This window comes from Pan paniscus, chromosome 1, assembly GCF_029289425.2.
Source record: "Pan paniscus chromosome 1, NHGRI_mPanPan1-v2.0_pri, whole genome shotgun sequence".
NCBI classification, from domain to species: domain Eukaryota; kingdom Metazoa; phylum Chordata; class Mammalia; order Primates; family Hominidae; genus Pan; species Pan paniscus.
In genome coordinates, this window is record NC_073249.2 from 26,709,332 (window position 1) to 26,734,892 (window position 25,561).

General features: G+C 38.5%; 1 protein-coding gene and 1 long non-coding RNA gene across 8 annotated transcripts in view; one reads left to right on the forward strand and one right to left on the reverse strand.

Annotated features, from left to right (window-relative positions):
* Positions 1–7,969: 7,969 nt before the first annotated feature.
* LOC106634203 (uncharacterized) lies at positions 7,970–21,536 on the reverse strand. 2 transcript variants are annotated; one of them, XR_008624340.2, is made up of 4 exons: positions 21,312–21,536; positions 17,352–19,552; positions 11,866–11,971; positions 7,970–8,674 (listed from the first exon to the last, which is right to left on the reverse strand). It is a non-coding gene; the product is annotated as an uncharacterized LOC106634203 (long non-coding RNA). The 2 variants fall into 2 exon arrangements; XR_008624339.2 differs by having other exon boundaries at positions 7,970–11,971.
* A 35-nt stretch (positions 21,537–21,571) lies between these two features.
* TAF1A (TATA-box binding protein associated factor, RNA polymerase I subunit A) overlaps positions 21,572–25,561 on the forward strand; it is a 37,563-nt gene continuing 33,573 nt past the window's right edge. Inside the window, exons 1-2 of one of the 6 annotated variants that reach the window (XM_003814881.7) lie at positions 21,572–21,990; positions 23,149–23,271. In XM_003814881.7, coding sequence (XP_003814929.1) covers positions 23,151–23,271 — 121 coding nt within the window. In that variant the 5' untranslated portion in view covers positions 21,572–21,990; positions 23,149–23,150. Of the gene's footprint in view, positions 21,991–23,148; positions 23,272–25,561 lie in introns of those variants that run through there. The other 5 variants (XM_003814882.8, XM_008967745.6, XM_008967746.6 and 2 more) reach the window with 5 other exon arrangements.

Below are 25,561 nucleotides of genomic sequence, written 5' to 3' on the forward strand. Positions count from 1 at the left end.
GCAGGAGAATCACTTGAACCTGGGAGGAGGAGGTTGCAGTAAGCCGAGATCACACCACTGCCCTTCAGCCTGGGTGACAGAGCTAGACTCTGTCTCAAAACAAAATGAAACAAAAAACAGAACAAAATGGGCAAAGGATTGGAATAGACATTTCTCCAAAGAAAATATTCAATGGCCCATAAGCAAATGAAAGGACAGATACTCAACATCATTAGCTAGTAGAAGAGTGTAAATCAAAACCACAATGAGACACTACTTCATACCTAATAGGTTGGCTATAATATAAAAGAGAATAATAGATGTTGTCAAGAATGTGGAGAAATGGGAACACACATACGTTGCTGGTAGGAATATCAAGTGGTACAGGCACTTTGGAAAATAGTCTAGCAGTTCCTCAAGAAGATAAACATAGAATTACCATATGACCCAATAAATCTACCCCTAGTTATATAACCAAGAGCAATAAAAACTTATATCCACACAAAACCTTGTCCACCAATGCTCATAATAGCATTATTCATGAAAGTAAAAAATGGAAACAACCCACGTGTTCATTCAACTGATGAATTAATGGTAGGTATAAAATATGGTAGGTATATCAATACAATGACAATTAAAAAGGAATGAAATAATGATACATACTACAACATAAGTGACCCTTGAATGGATTATTCTAAATGAAAGAACTTAGCCACAAAAAGCCACATACTGTATGGTTCCATTTAGATGACATTTTCAGAGTAGAAAAATCTATAGACACAGAAAGTAGGATGCCCAGGGCTGGAAGAGGTGGGAGCTCAATGATTGACAGATGAAGTGTACAAAGTTTCTCTTTGCAGTGATGGAAATGTTCTAAAATTGATTGTGGTGAAGGCTACACATCTCCATACTAACAACCATAGAACTGTACACTTCAAGTGGGTGGATTGTATGGTATGCGAGTTATAGGTCAATAAAGCTGTACCCCTCCAAAAGACTCTCATGTCAAAAAGTAAATTTCTAAATATGCAAAATAAAGCAAGACAAAATATGGTAAAATACATTTTCACATGCACAAATGCTGAAAGAATTCATCACTACAAGATCTACAATTCAAGAAATGTTGAAGCCCTTTAGGCAGAAAAAAATAACAGATGGAAATCTGGATATACAAAAAAGAATAAAGAATGCCAGAAATGTATATATGTGGGCAAATATAAAATATTTTTCTATTTAAAATATACAAAACACGTTTCTTATTTTAAAAATCTCTTTAAAAGATAATTAACTGTTTAAAGCAAACTAATAACAATATATCATGAAATATACACTATATGTACATTAAAATGAATGACAACAAAAGTATAAAACCAGGAGAGGAGAAATAGAAATAAAGATCTTAAACTATAGATGAAGTGATAAAATATTCCATGAAGGTATAGTATAATAAATTAAAGATATATACTATAAACCCTGAGGCAACACCAAAAAAAAGCACAGAGTTATAGCTGTAAGCTCACAAAGGACATAACCTGTGGTTAATTCAGAAGTAGATGATAAAAGAGTAAAAGGGGAAAAAAACAGATGGGACAAATGGAAAGGAAATAACAAGACCCTGGATTTTATCAATCATATCAATAATCACATTAAATGTAAATGGTCAGAGGCAGGATTGTTAGATACAATTCAAAAGCAATACCCTACTAGATGCTGTCTACAAGAAAACACAATTGAAATATAATGACACAAATACATTAAATGTAAAAAAAGATAAACCATGCTAACACTAATCAAAATAAGCTAGAGTAGCCATATTAATATCAGACAAAATAGAATTAAGAGCAAAGAATATTACCAGAGATAGCTATTTCATAATGTTAAAAAAGACAACTCATCAAGATGATACAACAATTTTAAATGTATATACATTTAATAATAGAGCTTTAAAATTCATGAAGCAAAAAGTGGTAAAACCTAATAGGAGAACTGCACAAATAGTTGGAGATTTCACCACCTTTCTCTCAATAATTGATTGAACAAGAACCCAGATAATCAGTAAGGATATAGAAGGCTTAACACCATCAATTAACTTGTCCTAATTGATATCTGTAGAACACTCCACCCGACGACAACAGAATACATATTCTTTTTAAGTTTTTGTGGAATAGTTACAACAATGTCATGGGCCACAGAACAATGTTTTCAAAAATTCAAATTATGCAAAATATGTTCTCTGACCACATGGAATTAAATTAGAAATCAATAACAAAAAGGTATCTGGAAGATGTCCAAGTTTTAGAAACTGAATAGTATGGTTTGGCTCTGTGTCCCCACCCAAATCTCATCTTGCAGCTCCCATAATTCCTACGTGTTGTGGGAGGGACCTGGTGAGAGATTATTGAATCATGGAGTGGGTCTTTCCCATGCTGTTCTCATGATAGTGAATAGGTCTCACAAAATATGATGGTTTTTAAAACGGGAGTCTCCCTGTACAAGCTCTCTTTTTGTCTGTTGCCATCCATGTAAGACGTGGCTTGCTGCTCCTTGCCTTCTGCCATAATTGTGAGGCCTCCCCAGCCATGTGGAACTGTGAGTCCAATAAACCTCTTTCTTTTGTAAATTGCCCAGTCTCAGATATGTCTTTGTCAGCAGCATGAAAACAAACTAATACAGTAAGTTGGTACCAGTAGAGTGGGGCATTGCTGAAAAGATACCCAAAAATGTGGAAGCAACTTTGGAACTGGGTAACAGGCAGAGCTTGGAACAATTCGGAAGGCTCAGAAGAAGACAGGAAAATGTGGGAAAATCTGGAACTTCCTTGAGACTTGTTGAATGGCTTTGACAAAAATGCTGATGGTGATATGGACAATAAGGTCCAGGAGGAGGTGGTCTCAGAGGCATATAAGGAACTTGTTGGGAACTGGAGCAAAGGTGACTCTTGCTATGTTTTAGCAAAGAGACTGGCAGCATTTTGCCCCTGTCCTAGAGGTTTGTGGAACTTTGAACTTGAGAGAGATGATTTAGGGTATCTTGCAGAAGAAATTTCTAAAAGAAAGCATTCAAGAGGTGACTTGGGTGCTGTTAAAGGCATTCAGCTTCAAAAGGGAAATGGAGCATAAAAGTTTGGAAAATTTGGGTGGGCACAGTGGCTCACACCTGTAATCCCAGCACTTTGGGAGGCTGAGGTGGGTGGATCACGAGCTCAAGAGATCAAGACCATCCTGGCCAACATGGTGAAACCCCATCTCTACTAAAAATACAAAAATTAGCTGGGCATGGTGGTGTACACCTGTAGTCCCAGCTACTTGGGAGGCTGAGGCAGGAGAATCACTTGAACTTGGGAGGCGGAGGTTGCAGTGAGCCAAGGTCGCGCCATCACATTCCAGCCTGGTGACAGAGCAAGAATCTGTCACACACACACAAAAAAAGAAAGTTTGGAAAATTTGCAGCCTGACAATGTGATAGAAAAGAAAATCCCATTTTCTGGGGAGAAATTCAAGCTGGCTGCAGAAATTTGCATAAGTAACAATGAGCCAAGACAATGGGGAAAATGTCTCCAGGGCATGTCAGAGACCTTTGTGGCAGCCCCTCCCATCACAGGCCTAGAGGTTTAAGAGGAAAAAGTGGTTTTGTGTGCCTGGCCCAGGGTCCCTCTGCTGTATGCAGTCTAGGGACTTGGTGCCCTGTATCCCACCTGCTTCAGCTGTGGCTGAAAGGGGCCAGTGTAGAGCTTGGGCCATGGATTTAGAGGGTGCAAGCCTCAAGCCTTGGCAGCTTTCATGTGATGTTGAGCCTGCAAGTGCACAAAAGTCAAGAATTGAGGTTTAAGAACCTCCACCTAGATTTCAGAAGATGCAAGGAAAGGCCTGGATGCTCAGGCAAAAGTTTGCTGCAGGAGCGGAGCCCTCATGGAGAACCTCTGCTAGGGCACCACAGAAGGGAAATTTAGAATGGGAGCCCCCATGCAGAGTCCCTACTGGGGCACTGCCTAGTGGAGCTGTGAGAAAGAGCCACCATCCTCCAGACCCCAGAATGGTAGATCCACTGACAGCTTGCACCGTGCACCTGGAAAAGCCGCAGACACTCAGTGCCAGCCTGTGAAGGCAGCTGGGAGGGAGGCTGTACTCTGCAAAGCCAGAGGGGTGGAGCTGCCCAATACTATGGGAACCCACCTACTCCATCGGCATGACCTGTGAGACGTGCGGTCAAAGGAGATCGTTTTGGAGCTTTAAGATTTGACTGCCCCACTGGATTAAGGACTTGTATAGAGCTTCTAGCCCCTTTGTTTTGGCCAATTCCTCCCATTTGGAATGGCTCTATTTATCCAGTGCCTGCACCCCCATTGTATCTAGGAAGTAACTAACTTGCTTTTGATTTTACAGGCTCATAGGTGGAAGGGACTTGCCTTGTCTCAGATAAGACTTTGGACTGTGGACTTTTTTTTTTTTTGAGATAGAATCTCACTCTGTTGCCCAGGCTGGAGTGCAGTGGCACAATCTTAGCTCACTGCAACCTCCACCTCCTAGGCTTAAGTGATTCTCCTGCCTCAGCCTCCCAAGTAGCTGGGATTACAGGCATGTGCTAGCACAGCCGGCTAATTTTCATATTTTTAGTAGAGATGTGGTTTCGCCGTTATCAGCCAGGCTTGTCTCAAACTCCTGACCTCAGGTGATCTGCCCACCTCAGCCTCCCAAAGTGCTGGGATTACAGGTGTGAGCCACCATGCCCAGCTGACTGCGGACTTTTGAGTTAATGTTGGAATGAGTTGAGACTTTGGGGAACTTTTGGAGAGGCATGATTCGCTTTGAAATGTGAAGATACCAGATTTGGCAGAGGCCAGGGGTAGAATAATATGGTTTGGCTCTGTGTCTCCACCCTAATCTCATCTTGTAGCTCCCATAATTCTTGCATGTTGTGGGAGGGACCCGGTGACAGATGATTGAATCACAGGGGCAGGACTTTCCTGTGCTGTTCTCATGATAGTGAATGGGTCTCATGAGATCTGATGGTTTCTAAAACAGGAGTCTCCCTGTACAAGCCCTCTTTTTGCCTGCTGCCATTCATGTAAGATGTGACTTGCTTCTCCTTGCCTTCCACCATGATTGTGAGGCCTCCCCAGCAATGCGGAACAGTGAGTCCAATAAACCTCTTTCTTTTGTATATTGCCCAGACTCGGGTATGTCTTTATCAGCAGCATAAAAACAGACTAATACACTAAATAACAAACTTTTAAATAATGCATGAGGCAAAGAAGAAATCCAATGGGAAATAAGAAAGTGTTTAACAGTGATTGAAAATGAAAAGAAAACATATAAAAATTTGTGAGATGCCACTAAAATCCTGCTTAGAGGTAAAGTTATTGCCCTAATTTGCCTCTATTAGAAAAACCAGAAAGGTCTCAAATTAATATCCTCAGCTTCTACCTTAAAAAACTAGAAAAGGAAAAGAAAATTAAAACCCTAGTGAGCAGGAGAAAGGAAGTAATAAAGATAAGATTTTTTAAAACCAAGAAAATGAAAAACAAAAAGAAAATAGAGAAAATCAATGAAACTAAAAGTTGATTCTTTAAGAATATCAATAAAATTCATAAACTTCTAGTCAGACTGATCCGGCGGTTAAAAAGAGAGAAGATACTAAATACCAATATTAGAAATGAGAGAGAGGACATCACTACAAATTCCAGACATTAGAAGAAGAAATAAGTTAGATAACTTAGATAAAATATTTAGCCTCTGAAAGACACAGACTACCAAAGTTCATTCAGTTAAAAACAAGGTAACCTGAAAAGCCCTATATTTATTATAGAAATTAATTGGTGGCTAGAAAAAACAACCTTCCAGGCAAGGCAGTGGCTCACGCCTGTAATCCCAGCACTTTGGGAGGCTGAGGTGGGTGGATCACCCAAGGTCAAGAGTTGGAGACCAGCCTGGCCAACATGGTGAAACCCCGTCTCTACTAAAAATACAAAAATTAGCCAGGCGTGGTGGCACACACCTGTAGTCCCAGCTACTTGGGAGGCCGAGGCAGGAGAATAGCTTGAACCCAGGAGACAGAGGTTGCAGTGAGCCAAGACCGCACCACACAACTGCAATTCAGACTGGGTGACAGAGCAAGACTCCATCTAAAAAAAAAAAAAAGCAAGAAAAAGAAAAAGAAAAAACAACCTTCCAACAAAGAAAACTCCAGACCCAGATAAATTCAATGGTGATTTGTACTACACATTTAAGGCAGAAATAATACCAACTGTCTACAAACTCAAAAAATTCAAGAGAATGAAATATGTCCATATTAATTCTATAACACCAGTACTACTTTGATATCCAAACCGGAAAACAACCTTATAATAATGACATTACAGAAGACTTCATGAACACAGATGCAGTAATCCTTAACAAAATTTTAGCAAGTTGAACCTATCAGTATATAATGATGGTAATGCATCACCACCAAGCAGATTTTATCATAGCAATGCAAGGTAGTTTTATCATTCAAAAGCCAATCGATGTAATTTATCATATTAATAGATTAAACAATAAAATCTATATGATCATTCCAATAGATGCCACAAAACATTTGACAAATTCTCTTCCTTCTACCTTTTTTTTTTTTTTTTAGACCAAGTATTCATGCTTGTCGCCCAGGCTGGAGTGCAATGGTGCAGTCTCGGCTGACTGCAACCTCTGCCTCCTAGCTTCAAGCAGTTCTCCTCCTCGGCCTCCTGAGTAGCTGGGATCACAGGCATGTGCCACTACGCCCAGCTAAATTTTGTATTTTTAGTAGAGATGGGGTTTCACTGTGTTGGCCAGGCTGGTCTCAAACTCCTGACCTCAGGTGATCCGCCTGCCTCAGTCTCCCAAAGTGCCAGGATTACAGGTGTGAGCCACGGTGCCTGGCCCCCACATTTATTCCTAATAAAAACTTGGCTAGGCGCAGTGGCTCACACTTATAATCCCGGCACTTTGGGAGGCAGAGACAGGTGGATCGCTTGAGGCCAGGAGTTCGAGACCAGACTGGCCAACATGGCGAAACCCCGCCTCTACTAAAATAATAAAAATTAGCCAAGCGTGGTGGAGCATGCCTGTAGTCCTAGCTGCTTGTAAGGCTGAGGCATGAGAATTGTTTGAACCTGGGAGGCAGAGGTTGCAGTTAGCTGTGATCATGTCACTGCACTCCAGCCTGGGCCACAGAACAAAACTCTGTCTCAAAACAAAAACAAAAACCAAAACAAAAACAAAAAACTCCCAGCACACTGAGAATAGAAGGAAACTTTCCCAAATTGATAAAGAGCTTTCACAAAAAATCTACTGCTAGTGTCAGTCATGTTGGTGGTGATTGACAGAAAACTTTCCTTCAAAGAAGGAAAAAGTCACAGAGGTCTGCTTTTACCACCTCTACTTAACAATGTAATAGAGGTTCTAACCAGTGAAATAAGGCAAGAAAAACATAAAATGCCTACAAATTGGAAACAAAGAAGTAAAATTTGCAGACAAAATGATTGGCACTGTAGAATATCCTAAAGAATCTAAAAACCACTAAATTAAAAAGTGAGTTTAGCAAAGTTGCAGAATAAAAGATCAATATGCAAAAATTAATTGTGTTATTACACACTCACAATAAACAATCATGACTTGAAATTAAGAGTAATGCTATTTGTAACAGCATCAAAAAATGATATACTTTGGAATAAATCTGACAACAGATGTGAAAAAACTGAGCACTGAAGAATACAAATAATTGCTGATAAAAAGTAAGGAATAATTAAATGGAAAGCTATGCCATCTTCACAGACTGGGAGACTTAAATGTGTAATGATGTCCATTTTCCCCTAATTACTTGATGGATTTAATACAAGCCCAATCAAAATTCAGCAGGCTTCTTTGTAGAAATTGACAAGCTAATTTTAAGATTTACATGGAAATCATATAATAAGGACAGAGAATAGCCAAAATATCTTTGAAAAGAACAACAAAGTTGGAGGAGTTACATTGCCTTTACCAAGATTTATTATTAAGTTATATTAATTAGAACAATGTGGTATTGTTGTAAACACAGACATACAGGTCAATGGAACAGAATTGAGGGTCTAAAAATTGACCCACACATATACAGACAACTGATTTTCAACAAACATGGCAAGAGAATTCAACTGGAGAAAGGTAATCTTTATAATAAATGGTGCTGAAACAATTGCATAGCCATAACTAAAAAATAAATAAATAACTTCAATCCTTGCCACATATGATATAAAAAATTAACTCAAAATAGATCATAGACCTAAATGTCAGAACTAAAGGTATAAAACTTCTAGAATAAAACATAGGCAAAGATTTTAAAATACATACAAAAAAGCACAATCTCTAAAAGAAGTAAATTAATCTATTGGGCTTAATAAAACTAAACACTTTTGGCTGGGCATGGTGGCTCACACCTGTAATCTCACTCTTTGGGAGGCCAAGATAGGAGGATTGCTTGAGCCCAGGAGTTTGAGATCAGTCCTGGCAACACAGAGAGACCCCACCCCCCAACTCTTCCCCCCAAATTTAAAAAATTAGCTGGGCATGGTGGCACATACCTGTGCTCCCAGCTACTCAGGAGGCTGAGGTAGGAAGGATCACTAGGGCCTGGGAGGTTGAGGCTGTAGTGAGCCATGGTTGTGCCACTGCACTCCAGCCTGGGCAACAGAAGGAGACCCTGTCTGAAACAACAACAAAAAACTTTTGCTGTCTTTACATTCACTGTTATGAAAATGGAAAGGTAAGCCATAGACTAGGAGAAAGTATTTGCAAAACATCTACTCAAAAAAAGAATGGTATTTACAGCATATAAATAATTCTTACAACTTATCAATAAGAAAACAATCCAGGCAGGGCGTGGTGGCTCACGCCTGTAATCCCAGCGCTTTGGGAGGCTGAGGCGGGTGGATCACGAGGTCAGGAGATCGAGACCATCCTGGCTAACACGGTGAAACCCCGTCTCTACTAAAAAATACAAAAAATTAGCCTGGCATGGTAGCAGGTGCCTGTAGTCCCAGCTACTCGGGAGGCTGAGGCAGGAGAATGGAATGGCATGAACCTGGGAGGCAGAGCTTGCAGTGAGCCGAGATCGGGCCACTGCACTCCAGCCTGGGCGACAGAGCGAAACTCTGTCTTAAAAGAAAAAAAAAAAGGAAAAAGAAAAGAGAACAATCCAATTGGGGAAAATTGGCAAAAGATTTGAACAGACATTTCGCCAAAGTAGATCTGCATATGGCAAACATATACATGAAAAGACACTCAAAATCATTAGCCATTAGTGAAATGCAAATCAAAGCCACAATATTATTATTACACATCCACTAGAATGGCTAAAATTGGAAAGGCTGATCATAACAAAGATTGACAAGCATAAGGGCAATTGATATAACATTGCTAGCTAGAATTTAAATGGTACAATCAGTTTGGCATTTTCTTTAAAAGTGAAACCACATCTATCATACGAACCCAGTCTTTCCACCCCTTGGTATTTATTCCAGAGAAATAAAAGTATTTGTCCACACTAAGACTTGTACACACAAATGTTCACAGTAGCTCCATTTGTAATAGTTAAGAACCCCAGATGCCCATCATCAAGTAAATAGATCATAAATTTTAGAACACTACTGGGCAATAATAAGGAACAATCAATACTAGCAATAGGGAGGTTGAGTGAAATAAACCAGACAAAAACAATACATCCTACATAATTCCATTTATGTAGAATACTAGAAAATTCAAACTAATTTATAATGACAGAACACAGGTCAGTTGCTGCCTGGTGAAGGGGCAAGGAGGCAAGATAAGGAAGAGATGGACACAAAGAAATGTGGGTGTCCTCCCCATCTTGATCATGGTGATGGCTTCAGGTGTATATGCATGTGTCAAAACTCATAACAGTACAATTTAAATACTTAAATATCCTTTATACTGAAGTAGACTTGTCAAAAAAACTTATGTAGTGAAAATTTTTAAGTTAGACAGAAAGAGATAAAATTCAACTATCCTTAAAGGTAACTTAAGAGTTACAAACCAAGTAAATCCTGGTAAAGTCCTTAGTAAAAATAAAAACACTATGATTGGTCACAATACAGTGAGTCAGAAAAATGATAACAAACATACATTTCTTTATTCTATCAGGTCAGCCTGCAAAATCTCATTTCCTGCTGGGCGTCATGATGTCTCTTTCCTTTCTTCCCTCTTCTGTGAGTTCTCGCTTTTTGTGTGTGTTTGGCCAGTGTCTAGAAGATGGGTCCACCTTTATGCCTGTACCCAGGGAGCCCTAAATTTGGCTCCATCCCCGAGGGTGGAGGATGACTCTGAATCCTCATCCATATTCTTCAGAGTGGGAACTCCTAAAAGATAAACAAGCCTCTCTTGCTAATACCAGTTACTTCTCTCAGTAAGAATAAGTGGGTGGGGCATCAAAGAACCCTGTCCTGCCACACAATAAGTGCTCAGATGTGTTTTACTACAAATTCTAAGCACTAACGAGTTAAAAGAAGGAGGAAAGTAAGTGATGGTGTGGAATTTGAACTGAGCCTTAGTGAATACATAGAATTTAGATTCTAAACAGAGAGGACAGGGCAAATGAAGAAAACAAGATAGGAAAAGACACAGCAGTAGCAGAAAGCAATTTGTTTAAAGGACGGTACAGAGACCTAAACTTACTAGAGTGAAAGAGTTCTATTAGAAAAGTGGCAGACAGGCTGGGTGTGGTGGCTCACACCTGTAATCCCAACACTTTGGGAGGCCGAGGCGGGTGGATCACCTGAGATCAGGAGTTCAAGACCAGCCTGGCCAACACGGTGAAACCCAGTCTCTACCAAAAATACAAAAAATTAGCCCAGGTGGTGGCTGAGGCAGGAGAATCGCTTGAACCCAGGAGACAGAGGTTACAGTGAGCCGAGATCGCGCCACTACATTCCAGCCTGAGTGACAGAGTGAGGCTCCATCTCAAAAAAAAAAAAAAGAAAAAGAAAAAGAAAAAAAAAAGTGGAGACAAGTTTGTGTGGCTAGGATGGGTCAGATTATTGAGAGCTCTTGAAAATCAAGCATGAGGATTTAGATTTAATAGAATAAAATACAGAAAGCTATCAGATTTTAAGTAAAGGGAGCATATAACTGCAGGGAAATTTATGCAATATCTTGTTCTGAAAGCCAGTAAGAACAGAAGTTTGTGTTGGGCATGGTTAATAGGGAAAAATCCCTCCCAACAACTAAAAAGCCATGTCAAAGGGTATGATCTATTGGGAATGAGTCATCTATAATATAAGGTCTATCAGCCTGTACTATTTGTCTAGTCATGGCAAATATTCCAATTTCTATTGTACAAAGAAAGAAACTCAAACATTTCAAATTGCTATGAATATACAGACATATATGCAAGTTCCTGTTTCCGGTTCCACCTAATTTACCTTGGCACCATTTCCACAGAAGTCAAATATTTGGTGCTTTGAAACAAATGTACAACAGATTCCAGGGTGTGGCCTGTACAACTCAATTTCCACAGTTTGGCTTTTCCATGTAATTTTCAGATATAAATTACTTCCCTACCAGGGCAACAGTGGAGGCAGGGAATAGAGTCAAAAGCATTGGCTAGGAATCAGAAGTCTAATTGTGTGACTATAGGCAAGCCATTAGCTTTTCTGAGTCTCAGATCTCTCTTCTAGAAAATTGGGGCTAAAGTCAAAACTTTATAGTGTTTCTTTGAGAAGGCAATCAGATACTATATAAAAAGATTGTCCACTTATGTTATATAAATAATTACATAGCAAAATTGCAAGCTGCTACAGTCAAGAGATGTTTGATGATGCAAGAAGAATTGTTTGATGGCAAACCACTTCTACACAAAGGAGACATTTTTAGATAGTACCTTCACTGGAAACTGTTTTCTTCTTACTAAAAGTCAGCAAGACTGGAACAGCCTCCCAAGCTGTGGTTGGAAGATTGAAACTGCATTCTAGAGGAGACACTGGGAACTGAGAAGGAGAAAATAGATTTCTGAGAATATCATACAATCACAGCTGATTAGTTATAGATCATACATTGAGACAAACCTCCTGAATCTTCAGCGTTTTAATTGATACATGTAGGATAAAATTAGAAACAGGAACATAAGTACCATTATGAAAACTATACTCAAGTGTGGATACTGATCAACTGACACAGAAAAAATAAGAGTACTCTGTAATTGGTATGGAAGTTCACTGCTATCTAAATCCATGCGGAATGTGAAATGGTGTGGAATACATAAGAGGATCAGTGAATGACATCCAACCAGAATGATTAAATACAGCATCTAAACATGACCTGCTTTTGCTTATTTCTCACTGATTCCCTAGAATAATGCTGTCCAATAGAAATGTGTTAGCTACATATGCAATTTGAATTTTCTAGAAGTCACATTTAAAAAAGTAAAACAAAATAGGTGATCTTAATTTTAATAATATGAAATCTATGCAAATTATCATTTCAACTCATTATCAATATAAAAATTATGAGATCTTTTACAGTCTTTATTTCACATGGAGTCTTTGAAATCTGAAGTGTATTTTACATTTACTGCACATTTCAATGCAGACTAGGCACATTTAAAGACAGCCACAGCTCTAGAAAGTAGGGATTGGAAATTAACACCAAATTCACACTATATATTTGTACATTATTTTCTATACACTATTTTTAAAGAAAAGCAAAGCTTCAACTTGCATTTAGTATTTAAAATATTTCTGGCCAAGCTCTCTTGGAACTTCTGCAGAAGAGAGAAAGAATGATGATGGCTATCTGAAAAACCTTAGTTTTTGGTTTGCAATCAGAGGTTGAGATATTTTTTGGGACATTTGAGGATTTTATCATCATTTCAGATGAATGTGAAGTCTTCCATTAAAAAGTATAAGCTAGAAGCCATCATTAAGCTCCTATACTAGTCATGCTTTTATCACTTCTCATAATTATCTTGAATACATTTACTATTCATGACACACAAAATAATTAAACATTGCATTTAAATGGATAAGAAAATAATGTGACTTCAGGAAAGCCCTTATCCCTTTAGACAGAACTGTAGGAAAACACAGTTACAGTTAGGTAAAGGACCAGAGCATGTTATTTGTGCAAATGTGTAACATCCATGCCCTGGCCATGAACTTTTTGTAGCATCCCTAGTCATGGTAGCAAAATAAAAATTGCTCCCATGCATTTCCAGACCCCCCTTGGTGGGAATGATACCACCCTCCCAGTATGAGATGCACTGCTTGAGACTTTTCTTAAAATTTGATCAGTTAACAAAGCACCCGTGGTTGTAAATATTCTGTTTTCTGTAGTTTCTTTTACCAGCAAAAAGGAAAAGATTATAACATCAATGTAAAAACAAAAACAATAAAACCCAAAGAAACTCAAAAGTCTTTCTAGATTCAAGTGACTTTGCTTCACAATTTTTTTTTTCATTTAAAGCTAACATCACCTTAAAGGATGTCTCACACTTCTGAATTTATATTTCCTGACCTCCAAAAGGGATCCTATCTATTATTAAAAAGTCAAAAAATAACAGATGCTGGTGAGGTCGCAGAGAAAAGGGAATACTTATACAATGGTAGGGTGGATAAGAAAATGGAATACCATGGAAGACCACGGAATACTATGCAGCCATAAGAAAGAATGAGATCATGTTCTTTGCAGCTACATGGATAGAGCTGGAGGCCATTACCCTAAGCTAACTAATGCAGAAACAGAAAACCAATTACTGTATGTTCTCACTCATAAATGGCAGCTAAACATTGAGTACACATGGGCACAAATTAAGAACACCAGGGGCTACTTGAGGGTGGAGGGTGGAAGTAGAATGAGGATTGAAAAATTACCTATCAGGTACTATGCTTATTTATTAGTTGGGTGTTGAAATAATCTGTGCACCAAACCTCTGGGACACACAATTTACCTATATAACAAACCTGCGCATGTACCCACTGAAACGAAAATAAAAGTTAAAAAAAGAACACAAAAGGGGTCTTATATTGTTCTACTTCCATATTCCCACATTTATTCCCTCTTCTGCACTATCTTACCTCAAATTTACATCTTAATGAGTTCTATTGTTAGTGTGTGTGTGTGCGTTAATAGTTGAACCATGGATACAATTTGACCTATTTGGAATGGATGTGAAGGACTTTTTCTTTAATTAAAGCACATGTTTCTCAATTAGGACCTAGGGAATATAGGTTGAGACGTAGTACATAGTCATTAGAATGACAATTGAAATTGAAATTAAATAAATATGTATCAATTCATGATGGTTGATCTCATTTACCCTATTATAATCAGTGCCCTTCACTACAGAACAGCAAACTCACTTCTAGCATTGACATCTACTAATTGTATGTTAGAGATTGCAGAAGAAGCAATGTAGAGTTAATGACTGTCATAATGATGGAGATGCATGATGACATCAGTAATTTTTTTAGTGAATCTCTTTTTGGACACAAAAATCACCACCAATATGGCTATGTATCTTTAAAATTATATTTATGTATATATGTATATATATACATATTTAGATATATAGCACAACCAAACCTCTATTGTGAGCATACACATTTATAGGTACTCCAGAGCAATGGTTAGCAAACTATGGCCCACGAGCTAAATCCAGCCTCACATCTGTTTTTGTAAACAAAGTTTCAATAGAACACAGACATGCTCATTCATTTACATATTGTCTGTGGCTATTTTAATGCTATATAACAGCAGAGTGGTTATGACAAAGACTGTATGACAGGTAAATCTAAAATATTTATTCTCTGTATCTACAGAAAATGTTTGCTGACTCCTGATATAGATTGTAAATAAAATGTCAGCAGAATACATGTGCATTTTTTCTTTTTTTATTGCTAGAATGGGTTGTATGAAATGGGATCAAGGAGCTGCTAATTGTTGGGACCAACGTCTCCTCCATACAGGGCTAGAAATCTTGGCACGGTGTCACGTCAAAGGTGAAAAACAACGAATGAAGTTCATTTTGTTGAGGTTTAAGAAATGTCTTTTCTAGGGCATTTTAAGGTGTATCTAATCTTTGGGTTGTAGAAAATGACAATGGTTTTCAAAATAGTTGGAAAGAATGCTTTAATCTGTTATGTTCACTAGTATTTTATAATAATTTCAGAACTATCATCTAATATATTAAAGTATCATAAAAGACTGTATATTGAATTGCAGTAAAAAGTTTTGAGTCCATCTATTAACGTTTATTTTTCTAGTTATTGTGGATTTCATGCTCATAAAACTACTGGTAAAACATATGATCATTTAAGTCACATTACCTCACAAATTTTGGCCAGCTTATTTTTCATAGACCCATGTTGGGTTTACTCCTTCACCTGATTTTGGTTTCCATGGACATTAAAAGAGACACTACAGAGTTTCTCTATAATTCGCCCTGTTTAATGAGTGTCTCCATCACGAATGATGGAAAAGTGTATAAGGAAGTTAGTACGTTCACTTTGAACCATGACTGAGTTACCTGGTACTGGACTTGCCTTCCTGTCACAAAAGAGTAAGAAACTAGAAAAACTACTTAAAGCAACTGTTTTCAGGCATTGATAAACAGGCAGCACATGACTGACCCATGAGAGCAAAACACACAGGTGAACTCCATAATCAGGAAGGAGAAACTTAAGTAAAGGGGTGGCCTTGCTGAGTTGAGGAGGAAATTATCAGAGTTCAAGCTTGTTGGAATGGCTGAAATTTTGTAGGCTAGAATATCTGAGTTCTCTCTCTCTCTGTGTATGTGTGTGTGTGCGTGTGTGTGTGTCTGTGTGTGCGAGAGAGAGAGAGACCGAGAGACAGACAGAGAGGAGAGCGAAAGAGACAGAGGAGAAAGGCGGGGGGAGGGAGCGAGAGAGAGAGAGAGAGAGAGAGAGAGAGAGAGAAGGGGGTAATACTAAAAGCCTGTATGGAAATTCACTGGGGATACAGACGTGCCAAGCGAGACCTTGCAAGACTTAGCAGAGCTTGCCTGCTGTAGGTGGAAGGCTGAAGAGTGATACTAAAGGTCATGCAGTGCTGGAAGACATTAGATTTCCAGCCCAGCAGTGCAGCAACTTCACTAATACCTTGAGCACTTAACTGAGAATCCAGAACCAAGTCTTAGGAGAAAGAATCACACAAAAGAGTAAGGGGAATATGCTAGGACTAAATTTAAAACCAAATAAGACTCATACTGAAAATGAATAATACCAAATTTGACATGACCCAAAGAATCCACCACTAATTAAGCTGCATGCCACACAAAACCTAATATCGTTTAAACAAGCCAACATAATCCAGATTCCCTATAATTATCACCTACAAATGTCCAGCATACAATTAAATTTTATCAGATATCCACAGAGACAGATGTGAATCATAACAGAACACGCAGTCTATTAAAAAAAATGTCTGTGAGATGATCCACATGTTGGGATTAGCAGAAAAAAATTTAATCTAGCTTTTATAAATACTTTCAAGGACTTAAAGGAATAGAGTCATAATAAACAGGGGATATCAGCATATAAATGAAAACCTTTTTTTAAAAAAGACGTATTTCAAGAACTAAGAAGTATAGAATTTGAATTTAAAAATTCACGATATGGGCTTATCAGTAGATTGGACACTGCAAAAACAACAAAAAGTTAACTTGATGATATAAAAGTATTCAGTCTAAAGCTCAGGTAAAAAATTAATCGAGTCTTGGTACATAGCAATATGCAGTGGTCTTACATACATATAATTGGAGTACCAGAAGGGGAGCAGAAGCATAATTGCACAGAAAAAAATATTTAAGACAATAATGGCTGAAAATATCTCAAATTATCATAAAAGAAATGGACAAATCTAGGAAACTCAGTGAATGCCAAATAGTCTAATTACAGAGAAAATCACACCTAGACACATTATGGTCAAACTGCAAATAACCAAGTACTGGGAAAGAAAAGTTTTGCAGGCAGTCTGAGAAACATAATACATTACACATGGACAAAAATAATAAAGTGATAGCTGACTTCTCATCAAAAAGAAGAAGTTAACATCATCAGAGGGCTTAAAGTGCTGATGGACAAAAACTGCCAATCCAGAATCCTATATCTAAAGAATCCTTCAAAACTGAAGGCAGAATAGACATTTTCAGATAAATAAAAACAGAAAATTCTACACCAATAGACCTCCACTGTAAGCAATGCTAAAAAAAATTCTTCAGGATGAAAGACGATGACATACCAGATGGAAACTGAAATCTGTAATGTTTTAGTTATTCTTTTGATGTAATATATTTAGTAATTTAAAATAATAATCATTTATTATTTCTCCCTATTCTATAGCTTTGCTTACCTGGATGATTCTCCTGCTCTGGATATTATTGGCTGGGGTCACTCAGGTGGCTGCATTCAGCTGGATGCTTAGCCAGGGCTGGAACTTCCAAACTAGCTTCATTCATATGTCTGGTAGTTCAGCTGTGTGGCTGAAATGGTTGGGATGGTTGGCTGAAATGTTTTTCATTCTTTAGTAATCTACCCTAAACTTACTTATTTGTTGGCTAGCTTTCTAGAGGATAAAAGTAAAGGTGTATGGCTTCTTAGGGGCTAGGCCTAGAATTGGTATGACATCATTTTCACCATGTTTTGTTCATCAAAGTTAAAAGACCAGCCCAGATTCAAGGGGTGGGAACACAGACTTTATTTCTTATTTCTTTTTTTTTTTTTTTTTTTGAGACAGAGTCTCGCTCTGTCACCCAGGCTGGAGTGCAATGGCACAATCTTGGCTCCCTGCAACCTCCGCTTCTCAAGTTCCAGTGATTCTCCTGCCTCAGCCTCCTGAGTAGCTGGGATTACAGGTATGTGCCACCACGCCCAGCTAAATTTTTTTTTTTTTTTTTTTTTTGTATTTTCAGTAGAGACAGGGTTTCACCATGTTGTCCAGGTTGGTCTTGAACTCCTGACCTTGTGATCCATCCGCCTTGACCTCCCAAATTGCTGGGATTACAGACGTGAGCCACCATGCCCAGCTGATTCTATTTCTTAAAGGGAGAAGCAACATGCACATACAAGAATGTGAATACTTTTTGACAGCTATTTTTAAAGATAATTCACCACAAACAGGAAGGAATGAAAAGAACTGGAAATAGCAAAATGTAGGTAAATACACAAAAGGTAATATATACTTTTCTTCTCTTAATTTCTTTGAGATACATATGACTAAGGCAAAAATAACAATGTGCATAGATATGATATATATGACAACAAAGCACAAAGGACTTGGGGAGGTGGTAAGTAGAACTTTACTATTGCAAGGCTCTTTTATTTTACATGAAGTATCATAATTTTAACTCTAAGGCTGTGATAAGTTAAGAATGTATATCATAATTCTCAGAAACACTGTAAAGCAATAATGCAAAAAGATACAGTTAAAGCCAACAGAGGAATTAAGATGAAATACAAAAACATAATTAACCCAAAAGAAAGCAGGAAGTAAAGAACAAAGGAACACAAAACTAAATGGGGCAAATAGAAAACAAATAGCAAAATGATAGACAAAGTCAACTATCTGTTGTCTATAAGAGAAGCACATTAAATTAAAAAACACAGGTTGAAAGTAAAAAGATGGATAAAGATATACCAGTAAACAGTAAGCTAGGAAGGCTGCAGTGGCTATACTAATATCGGATGAATTAGACTTCAAGATAAGGAGTATTATCAGCAATAAAGACATTTCATAATGATAAAATGGTCAATTCATCAGGAAGACACACGAACCATAAATGTTTATATGCCCAATAACAGAGCTTCAAAAATGCAAAAGAAAAGCTGACAAAACTAAAGTAAGTGGCAAATTCACAGCCATAGTTTAAGTTTTACACTCCTGTATCAATAATTAATAGCAACACTACACATAAAACAATCAATACAATATAGAAGATCTGAAGACAACTATTAACCACCTTAATCACGTTGACATTGATGGACACAATGCTCAATAACTACAGAATACATATTCTTGTCTAGTGCTCACAGAACATTCACCAAGATAGACTATATTCTGGGCACAGTAAGTCTCAAAAAAATTTTAAAGTATCAAAATTTCAGAGTTTGTTTTCTAACCATGGCAGAAATAAACTGGTAATTTCCAATAAGACTAGTCATAAAACAGATAGAAGATGCAAATTATCAATGTTTGTGTTTCATTTATCTATTCCTATGTAAGAAATCACTGCAAACTTCAGTGGCTTAAAATAACAACCATTTTATTGCTCACAGTGTTGTGAGTCAGGAATTTGTGTAGGACTCACTGAGAACAGCTCATGTCTGCTCCATGTGTTGTCAACTGGTCTCACTCATGTAGTTGGATTCAGCAAGTGCCTGATTTAGGATACACAGTCTGAGATGAATTTCTTCACGTGTCTGAAACCAAGATGCTGACTGTTGGTTCCATGTGGCCTCTCTTTCCATGTGGTCTTTCATACTGCAAGAGCTCTTTCTTCACATGGCCACTGTCTCCAGCAGGATAGACTGGTCTTTTTGTAGCTGCTCAGAGTACTGAAACATGAAAAGAAAAAAAAAAGAAAAAGGAAGAAAAACCTGTGTCTTTGAGGATACAGTCCCTGGGGTGGAATTCTAGCCCATGTATTTTGGTTTTCTCTATATTATTATCTGAGATGTTTTTATTTTTATGCTTTCATGCCACATTCCTTTTTTATTCTCGTTAGCTGTGATATAGGATAGTCTATTTATGATGAGGTCTCTTCAACTGTTTGGCTGTGTGAAGTTTGTTCTTTAATAGATTGCACAGGAAGCGTTCATGGAAATAATATTCCTTAAATGACAGTTTGCAACTTTAAAAACAACATAATTCATCACCATATTAAGTTGCTCTGTAGCACAAAGTAATTATAAGAACATGTTTTTCTTAGGACATGTTTTCTTATAGATTGAAATCTAGAAAAGTCTTTGCATGCTTTATGTTTTCATATTTGTCATGCCTTTTTTTTTTTTTTTTTTTTTGAGACATGGTCTTGCTATGTTGCCCAGGATGGAATTGAACATTTGAGCTCAGCGATCTTCCTGCCTCAGCCTCTGGAGTAGCTGGGACTACAGATGCCTGCCACGGCAACCTTCCCTCCTTCTTGTTTATGCTATTGGATGTGATCTAGTTGATTTTTTTTATCTCTTCTCTCCAACACATTTTCTGTCAGAATTGCAGCATGGGAAAGAAAAAGCATAGGTAGGGCACGTTTCCTACTGCTCCTTAGAGGTGTTTGAGAACTTCAAGGAAAATCTGAAAGCTCTTCCTCATTTTCGGGAGAACATAAACTTTTAGCCATGTAAAATCATTTCTGGGCTGGTTTTGGTGAATTTACACCTCAAGCCAATGGGAGAAAAGTAGCCAGACTAAGCCTCTAGACAAGAAAGTAATGATTATGTATGTTATTTTGTGTGTGGTCTCCTGGACTACGCATAATTTATGTTAGCCCTGCCTGTAGAGTTAGAGCACAAGCTTGAGTGAGGACTCAAGAACTAATGACAGAGAGAGCAGCAGAAAGAACTTTTCTTGCAAGTCCTTAACTACTGCATATTGTTTTATGCAGAAGACAACATAGAATCAACTATTTGTAGCATTTTAAGGAATCCATGTACAAAATTTTTTTTTGACAGGGTCTCATTCTGTCGCCCAGGCTGGAGTGCAGTAGCGTGATCACAGCTCACTGCAGCCTCGACCTCCCTGGGCTCAGGTGATCCTCCCACCTCATCCTCCCGAGTAGCTGGGACTACAGGCATGCATCATCACCCCAGCTTATTTTTTTTTTATTTTTATTTTGTAGGGACGGGGTTTCATCATGTTGACTAAGCTGGTTTCGAACTCCTGAGCTCAAACTTTCCGCCTGCCTCGGCCTCCCAAAGGGCTGGGATTACAGGCATGAGCCACCGCGCCCGGCCTCAAACTCTTACCAGACCCTTTAATTTCGTCTCCGATACTCCGATTCTACTCAAACTGTTCACCTACACAGAGGAAACTCAGTGATTCCTGGGGGAGCCTATGCTATATTTGTGCATCCTCATTTGTGGACAAAATTCTTTCTTGCTGTGACTTGAAAGCAGCCTCCCTTTACCTTTCACTTATTAGTCCTAGTTCTGTTCTCTGCTGCTAAGAAAAAGGGTCTGATCCTTCTTTCACGGATCAGCCCTCCAAATATTGGAGAAGCACACTGCGTTTCCATGGGCCTGCAGTCCTTTTCCGGGATCATCTTCCCTAGAACCCCTCAACTGTCTCTCATTTCACACGGTTTAACCATCTTACCTTTGACCCATATTTCATTTGTTTGTCTCAATGTCCCTCATGAAAGTTGACCCAGACGGGTCCGCAGAACAACTTTTGCTGAGAAGGCAAAGGAAATTCTCGCCCAAATTGTGGAGAAGGCAGTCGAACCAATTAAACCTAAAGCTAAAACTGTAATAGAAAAGAACTTTCAAGCTCGCAATGAAAAGGCTATGCATGGATTTATCTCATCACAGCCACTAGCCACGCCTCCACTCGTGCAGTGCGCCTGCGAGCCGAGCAGAAACCAATGGCCCATCGTAGTGAATTTCTCGGGTAAAGTGACATTCTCCGCTTTTGAACGCTCCCTTCGCCCAGCCGCCAACCCCTCGCCCCAATTTCCATTTTAAATGAAAGTCTCCCACTTCCTAGCTGAGACAGACAAAAATAAAACTCGGGCAAAACCAATCGCAGAGAGGCAGCTCACTGTCACTTCCTGGGTCACTTCCAGAAGTCACTTCCGGGGTCGAGGCGAGGCCAACAATACGCCTGCTGCCGCAGGAGGAGTTACGAGCCGGGCCGCGCGCTGCCTGAATACCTAAACCAGGTTTAGTCTGCTCATATAAAGCTCTCCTAACTCGTCTTCCGGTGGGAATTTCTTCACGTGGGCCGGAGTCGGAGACTGAGTTTAGCTTTACTGAGGAGCTCTAAATTTAGGCGGGTAAGTGCCGCAGATATCGCCCGTGGTTCCTGCGTTTAAATGGAACGGGAAGGGGTGTGTCAGGATTCATCCATGTTCTGCCGATATTTCCTCCTAATACCTGAAACGCTTGGGGTCTGAAAACGAGAGAAGGGGATAGAGAAGCTTTGGTTGCCGTGGCAACTGCGGGTCACCAATTTGGGTTTTTGAGGATTTGGAAAGGGAGGATTTGCGTAACTACTCCTGAAAACACGTGATGGGTCGGATTCAAATTCAGTTGTTACTTATAATTCATACTCCTAGCCACATGCTTTGATTTTAGAAGGTTTACTCTGGGTGTAACGCAGAGATGCAAAATCTGAGCCAGGGTAATTGTTTAGAAAGCGAATGCAGTAATCTAGGCACTGTTTGAAGGGGTCTTGAACTAGAGTAGTGCTGTAGGATTGAAGAGGGGAAATAGGGGAAATTTGGAGGTAGTATCAGGGGCACTAATACTCGATTTCATATGGGGAATGAGGAAGGGGCCCTGAGCATCTTTAGGAGTAAGTCCAAACTCACCTTGGCTTACGATGATTTTTCTGGGTTCGTTTCTCACTTTCCGCACCCCTCCTCCACACACACCTCGAATTCTAGTCATGCCAAGTAGTTTGGTGTTCTATTTCCTAGAATATCGTCCTCACCTTTTTTTGTGATGTTAGGCAGGTTCCATCATTTCACTAAGCCCCTCAGTTTTTTCAACCTTAACATGGAAGAAAGGAATAGTACCAACCTCAGGATTGCTGTGGGGATTAAATTAGATAATTTATACTTCTAGTGCATAGTAAGGGCCTAATAAATATTAGCTGCTACTACTATTCTTATTGTACTTTTCATATTGTTTTGTTATACGTTTTGCTGTTTCTTCGTCTAGACTTGAGATTTTTTAAATTAGAGGGGCAGTATCTTATTTATCTTTACATGGACTTGAAACATCAGTGGTTCGGTCTTTAATGGATCATTCATTTTGGCTGTTGCTGACATAGTTAAATTCATTTTTTACTTTAAAAGAGCTGACAGGTATAATGCATTTTGCTAATCAAATTATATTTATTAGATAAAAAGATAGCCATTTTTCTGTACAACTCAGAAGACTGTGGATTAAGATGTACAGAAAGTAACTGATATCTCATCTTGTAATAGGTATGAGTGATTTCAGTGAAGAATTAAAAGGGCCTGTGACAGATGATGAAGAAGTGGAAACATCTGTGCTCAGTGGTGCAGGAATGCATTTTCCTTGGCTTCAAACATACGTAGAAACTGTGGGTAAGTAAAATAATAACATTGAGCCATTTTAACTTTAAGGAGGTGGTAAGATTCAATAGGGATACAAAATGAATAACCAGGCTGGTTTAATTTTCAAGAGGAATATGTGGAGGGTTTTTTGGCTAAAAGCCAAAAAAAAATCTTTTTTCTTTTAGAATCCTTTGCCCTTGGATTAATAATAGATAGTCTCTATTATGCTAGATACACATTTTTTCCAGTAATACTTACTGAGCACTTTTATCTCTGGCATTGATTAAATATTGGGGAGTCATAGATGAAGATATGGTCTCTGCCATTGAGGAAAACATGCCTAGGAAGTGTTCAAGAAGTTGCTGTTGAATTGCATTGAAATTATTTCGAATAGAATTGATCGTGTAATAGATTTTTTTTTTTTTTTGAGACAGAGTCTTGCTCTATTGCCCACGCTGGAGTGCAGTGGCTAGATCTTGGCTCACTGCAACCTCTGCCTCCCAGGTTCAAGTGATTCTACTCAGCCTCCCGAGTAACTGAGATTACAGGTACCAGCCACCACGCCTGGCTAGTTTTTGTATTTTTAATAGAGACAGGGTTTCACCATGTTGGGCAGGCTGTTCTTGAACTCTTGACTTCAAGTGACCTGCCCACCTCAGCCTCCCAAAGTGGTGGGATTACAGGCATGAGCCACTGCACCCGGCCTAGATAAAAGAGCATTTTCCCCCATTTTTATCTAATGTAAATGCAAGCATGATTTTCTATGGGATAAAATTTCCCCCATTTTTATCTAATATAAATGCAAGTATGTTTTTCTATGGGATAAATTCCCTATAAGAATATATTTAATATAAGTATAAATAAAAGAAGCTATTATCTGTATGCTGGCATATTGAGTGGTATAGTCCTGGGATGACATTTGAACCAGCATTTTACTTACTGACCTTAAATATGTGTTTTTTTGCCCAGCCTTTTCTCCCCTTGACAGAGATTCCTTGGCTCCTAAAATTTCGCTTCCATTTTTTTCTTTTGATCTAAGTATCATCCCATTTAATGATCTCAGTAAATTCTCAATAAATTTTTGTGCTAGGCAGTTTAGGTAGGATGAAACTGAATCTCAAAGACATTAAACTCTTAAGTGGTATCAGGAGTCAAATCCAGGTTTGTCTGATCTCAAAGCTTACACTTTTAACGACTGAGATGCATTTTTTAAAATGAGACAATATATGTAAAGTACCTAGCATAGTATCTCATGCATAATGAGTGTTGAAAAATAATAGTGCCTTTCCTCTCCTCATTTTATTTTTGCTAGATTAATGCACATGGCTTAAGGCAGATTTGAATGAATGATACTTCAAAGGTAGTGCTACCGCATCCCTGGTAGGGAACAAACTAGTAATTTAAATTTCCTATAGTTAAGTCATACTTGGGTATGTTTCTGTTACCAGTGTTCTATAGAAAGTCTGAGTCAGTCTGCAAGCAGATAGGTTTAAGACCAAAGACCAAAATTTACATGCTTAGGAATATTTTATATGTCATGGATAGCCTGTTAAACCGAAAATACTTTTGGTCTGCAATGAGAAAATACTTGCAATTAATATTGACATTGTGCTGGTAATTAACCATAATAGGAAAACAAAATTGCCTAACAATTGTTCTATTTATTTTTTATGCTGGTGGATATCTTTTGGGTTTTTGAAGGGCATGCCCAGCAACCCCCTTAAAATAAAAACTTTGAAGACAGGGCCAGTCTGGATTGAAGCTGTATGATGAGTACCTGCGATAGTGCTTGGGACACAGTGGTGCCTAAAAAATACTTGTTGACAGATTGATAAGTTTCCAGATTCTTTGAGTAGCATATTAGAAGTTAGGTTGATGACACTAGTTCTTTATTGTACATCTCTATTCCATGTAAAAATGTGTTTTCCTTGACAATTTTTTTTTCTTAAAGTCATCAGGATGAAGTAAGACTATCTTTTGCTCATTAAAGAATGAAATGAGAGGAGAACTTTTCCTGAGGTAGCTAGGCTAGGTTGGAAGACAAAAGTATTTTCCAAGCATTTAGGTATAGTTATCTAAAGTCGATTTATAACCTCAGTTGTGAAAGCTTGAGCGATAGAAGGGAGCTTAGCCTGAGAACAGTTCTCTCCTTTAGGTAAATAAGGGATGTTTTAAGGACGAGGTGTTTTGTCAGTTTCCTAGGCTAGCTGGCTGGTATTGCCACTGATGCTGAGCAGCTTTGGTGTAGATCTCATAAAATGCAGCTTCTGATTGAGAGAGCTGGGCATAGTACTCTGTAGTTGTAATGAGATTCCAGGTG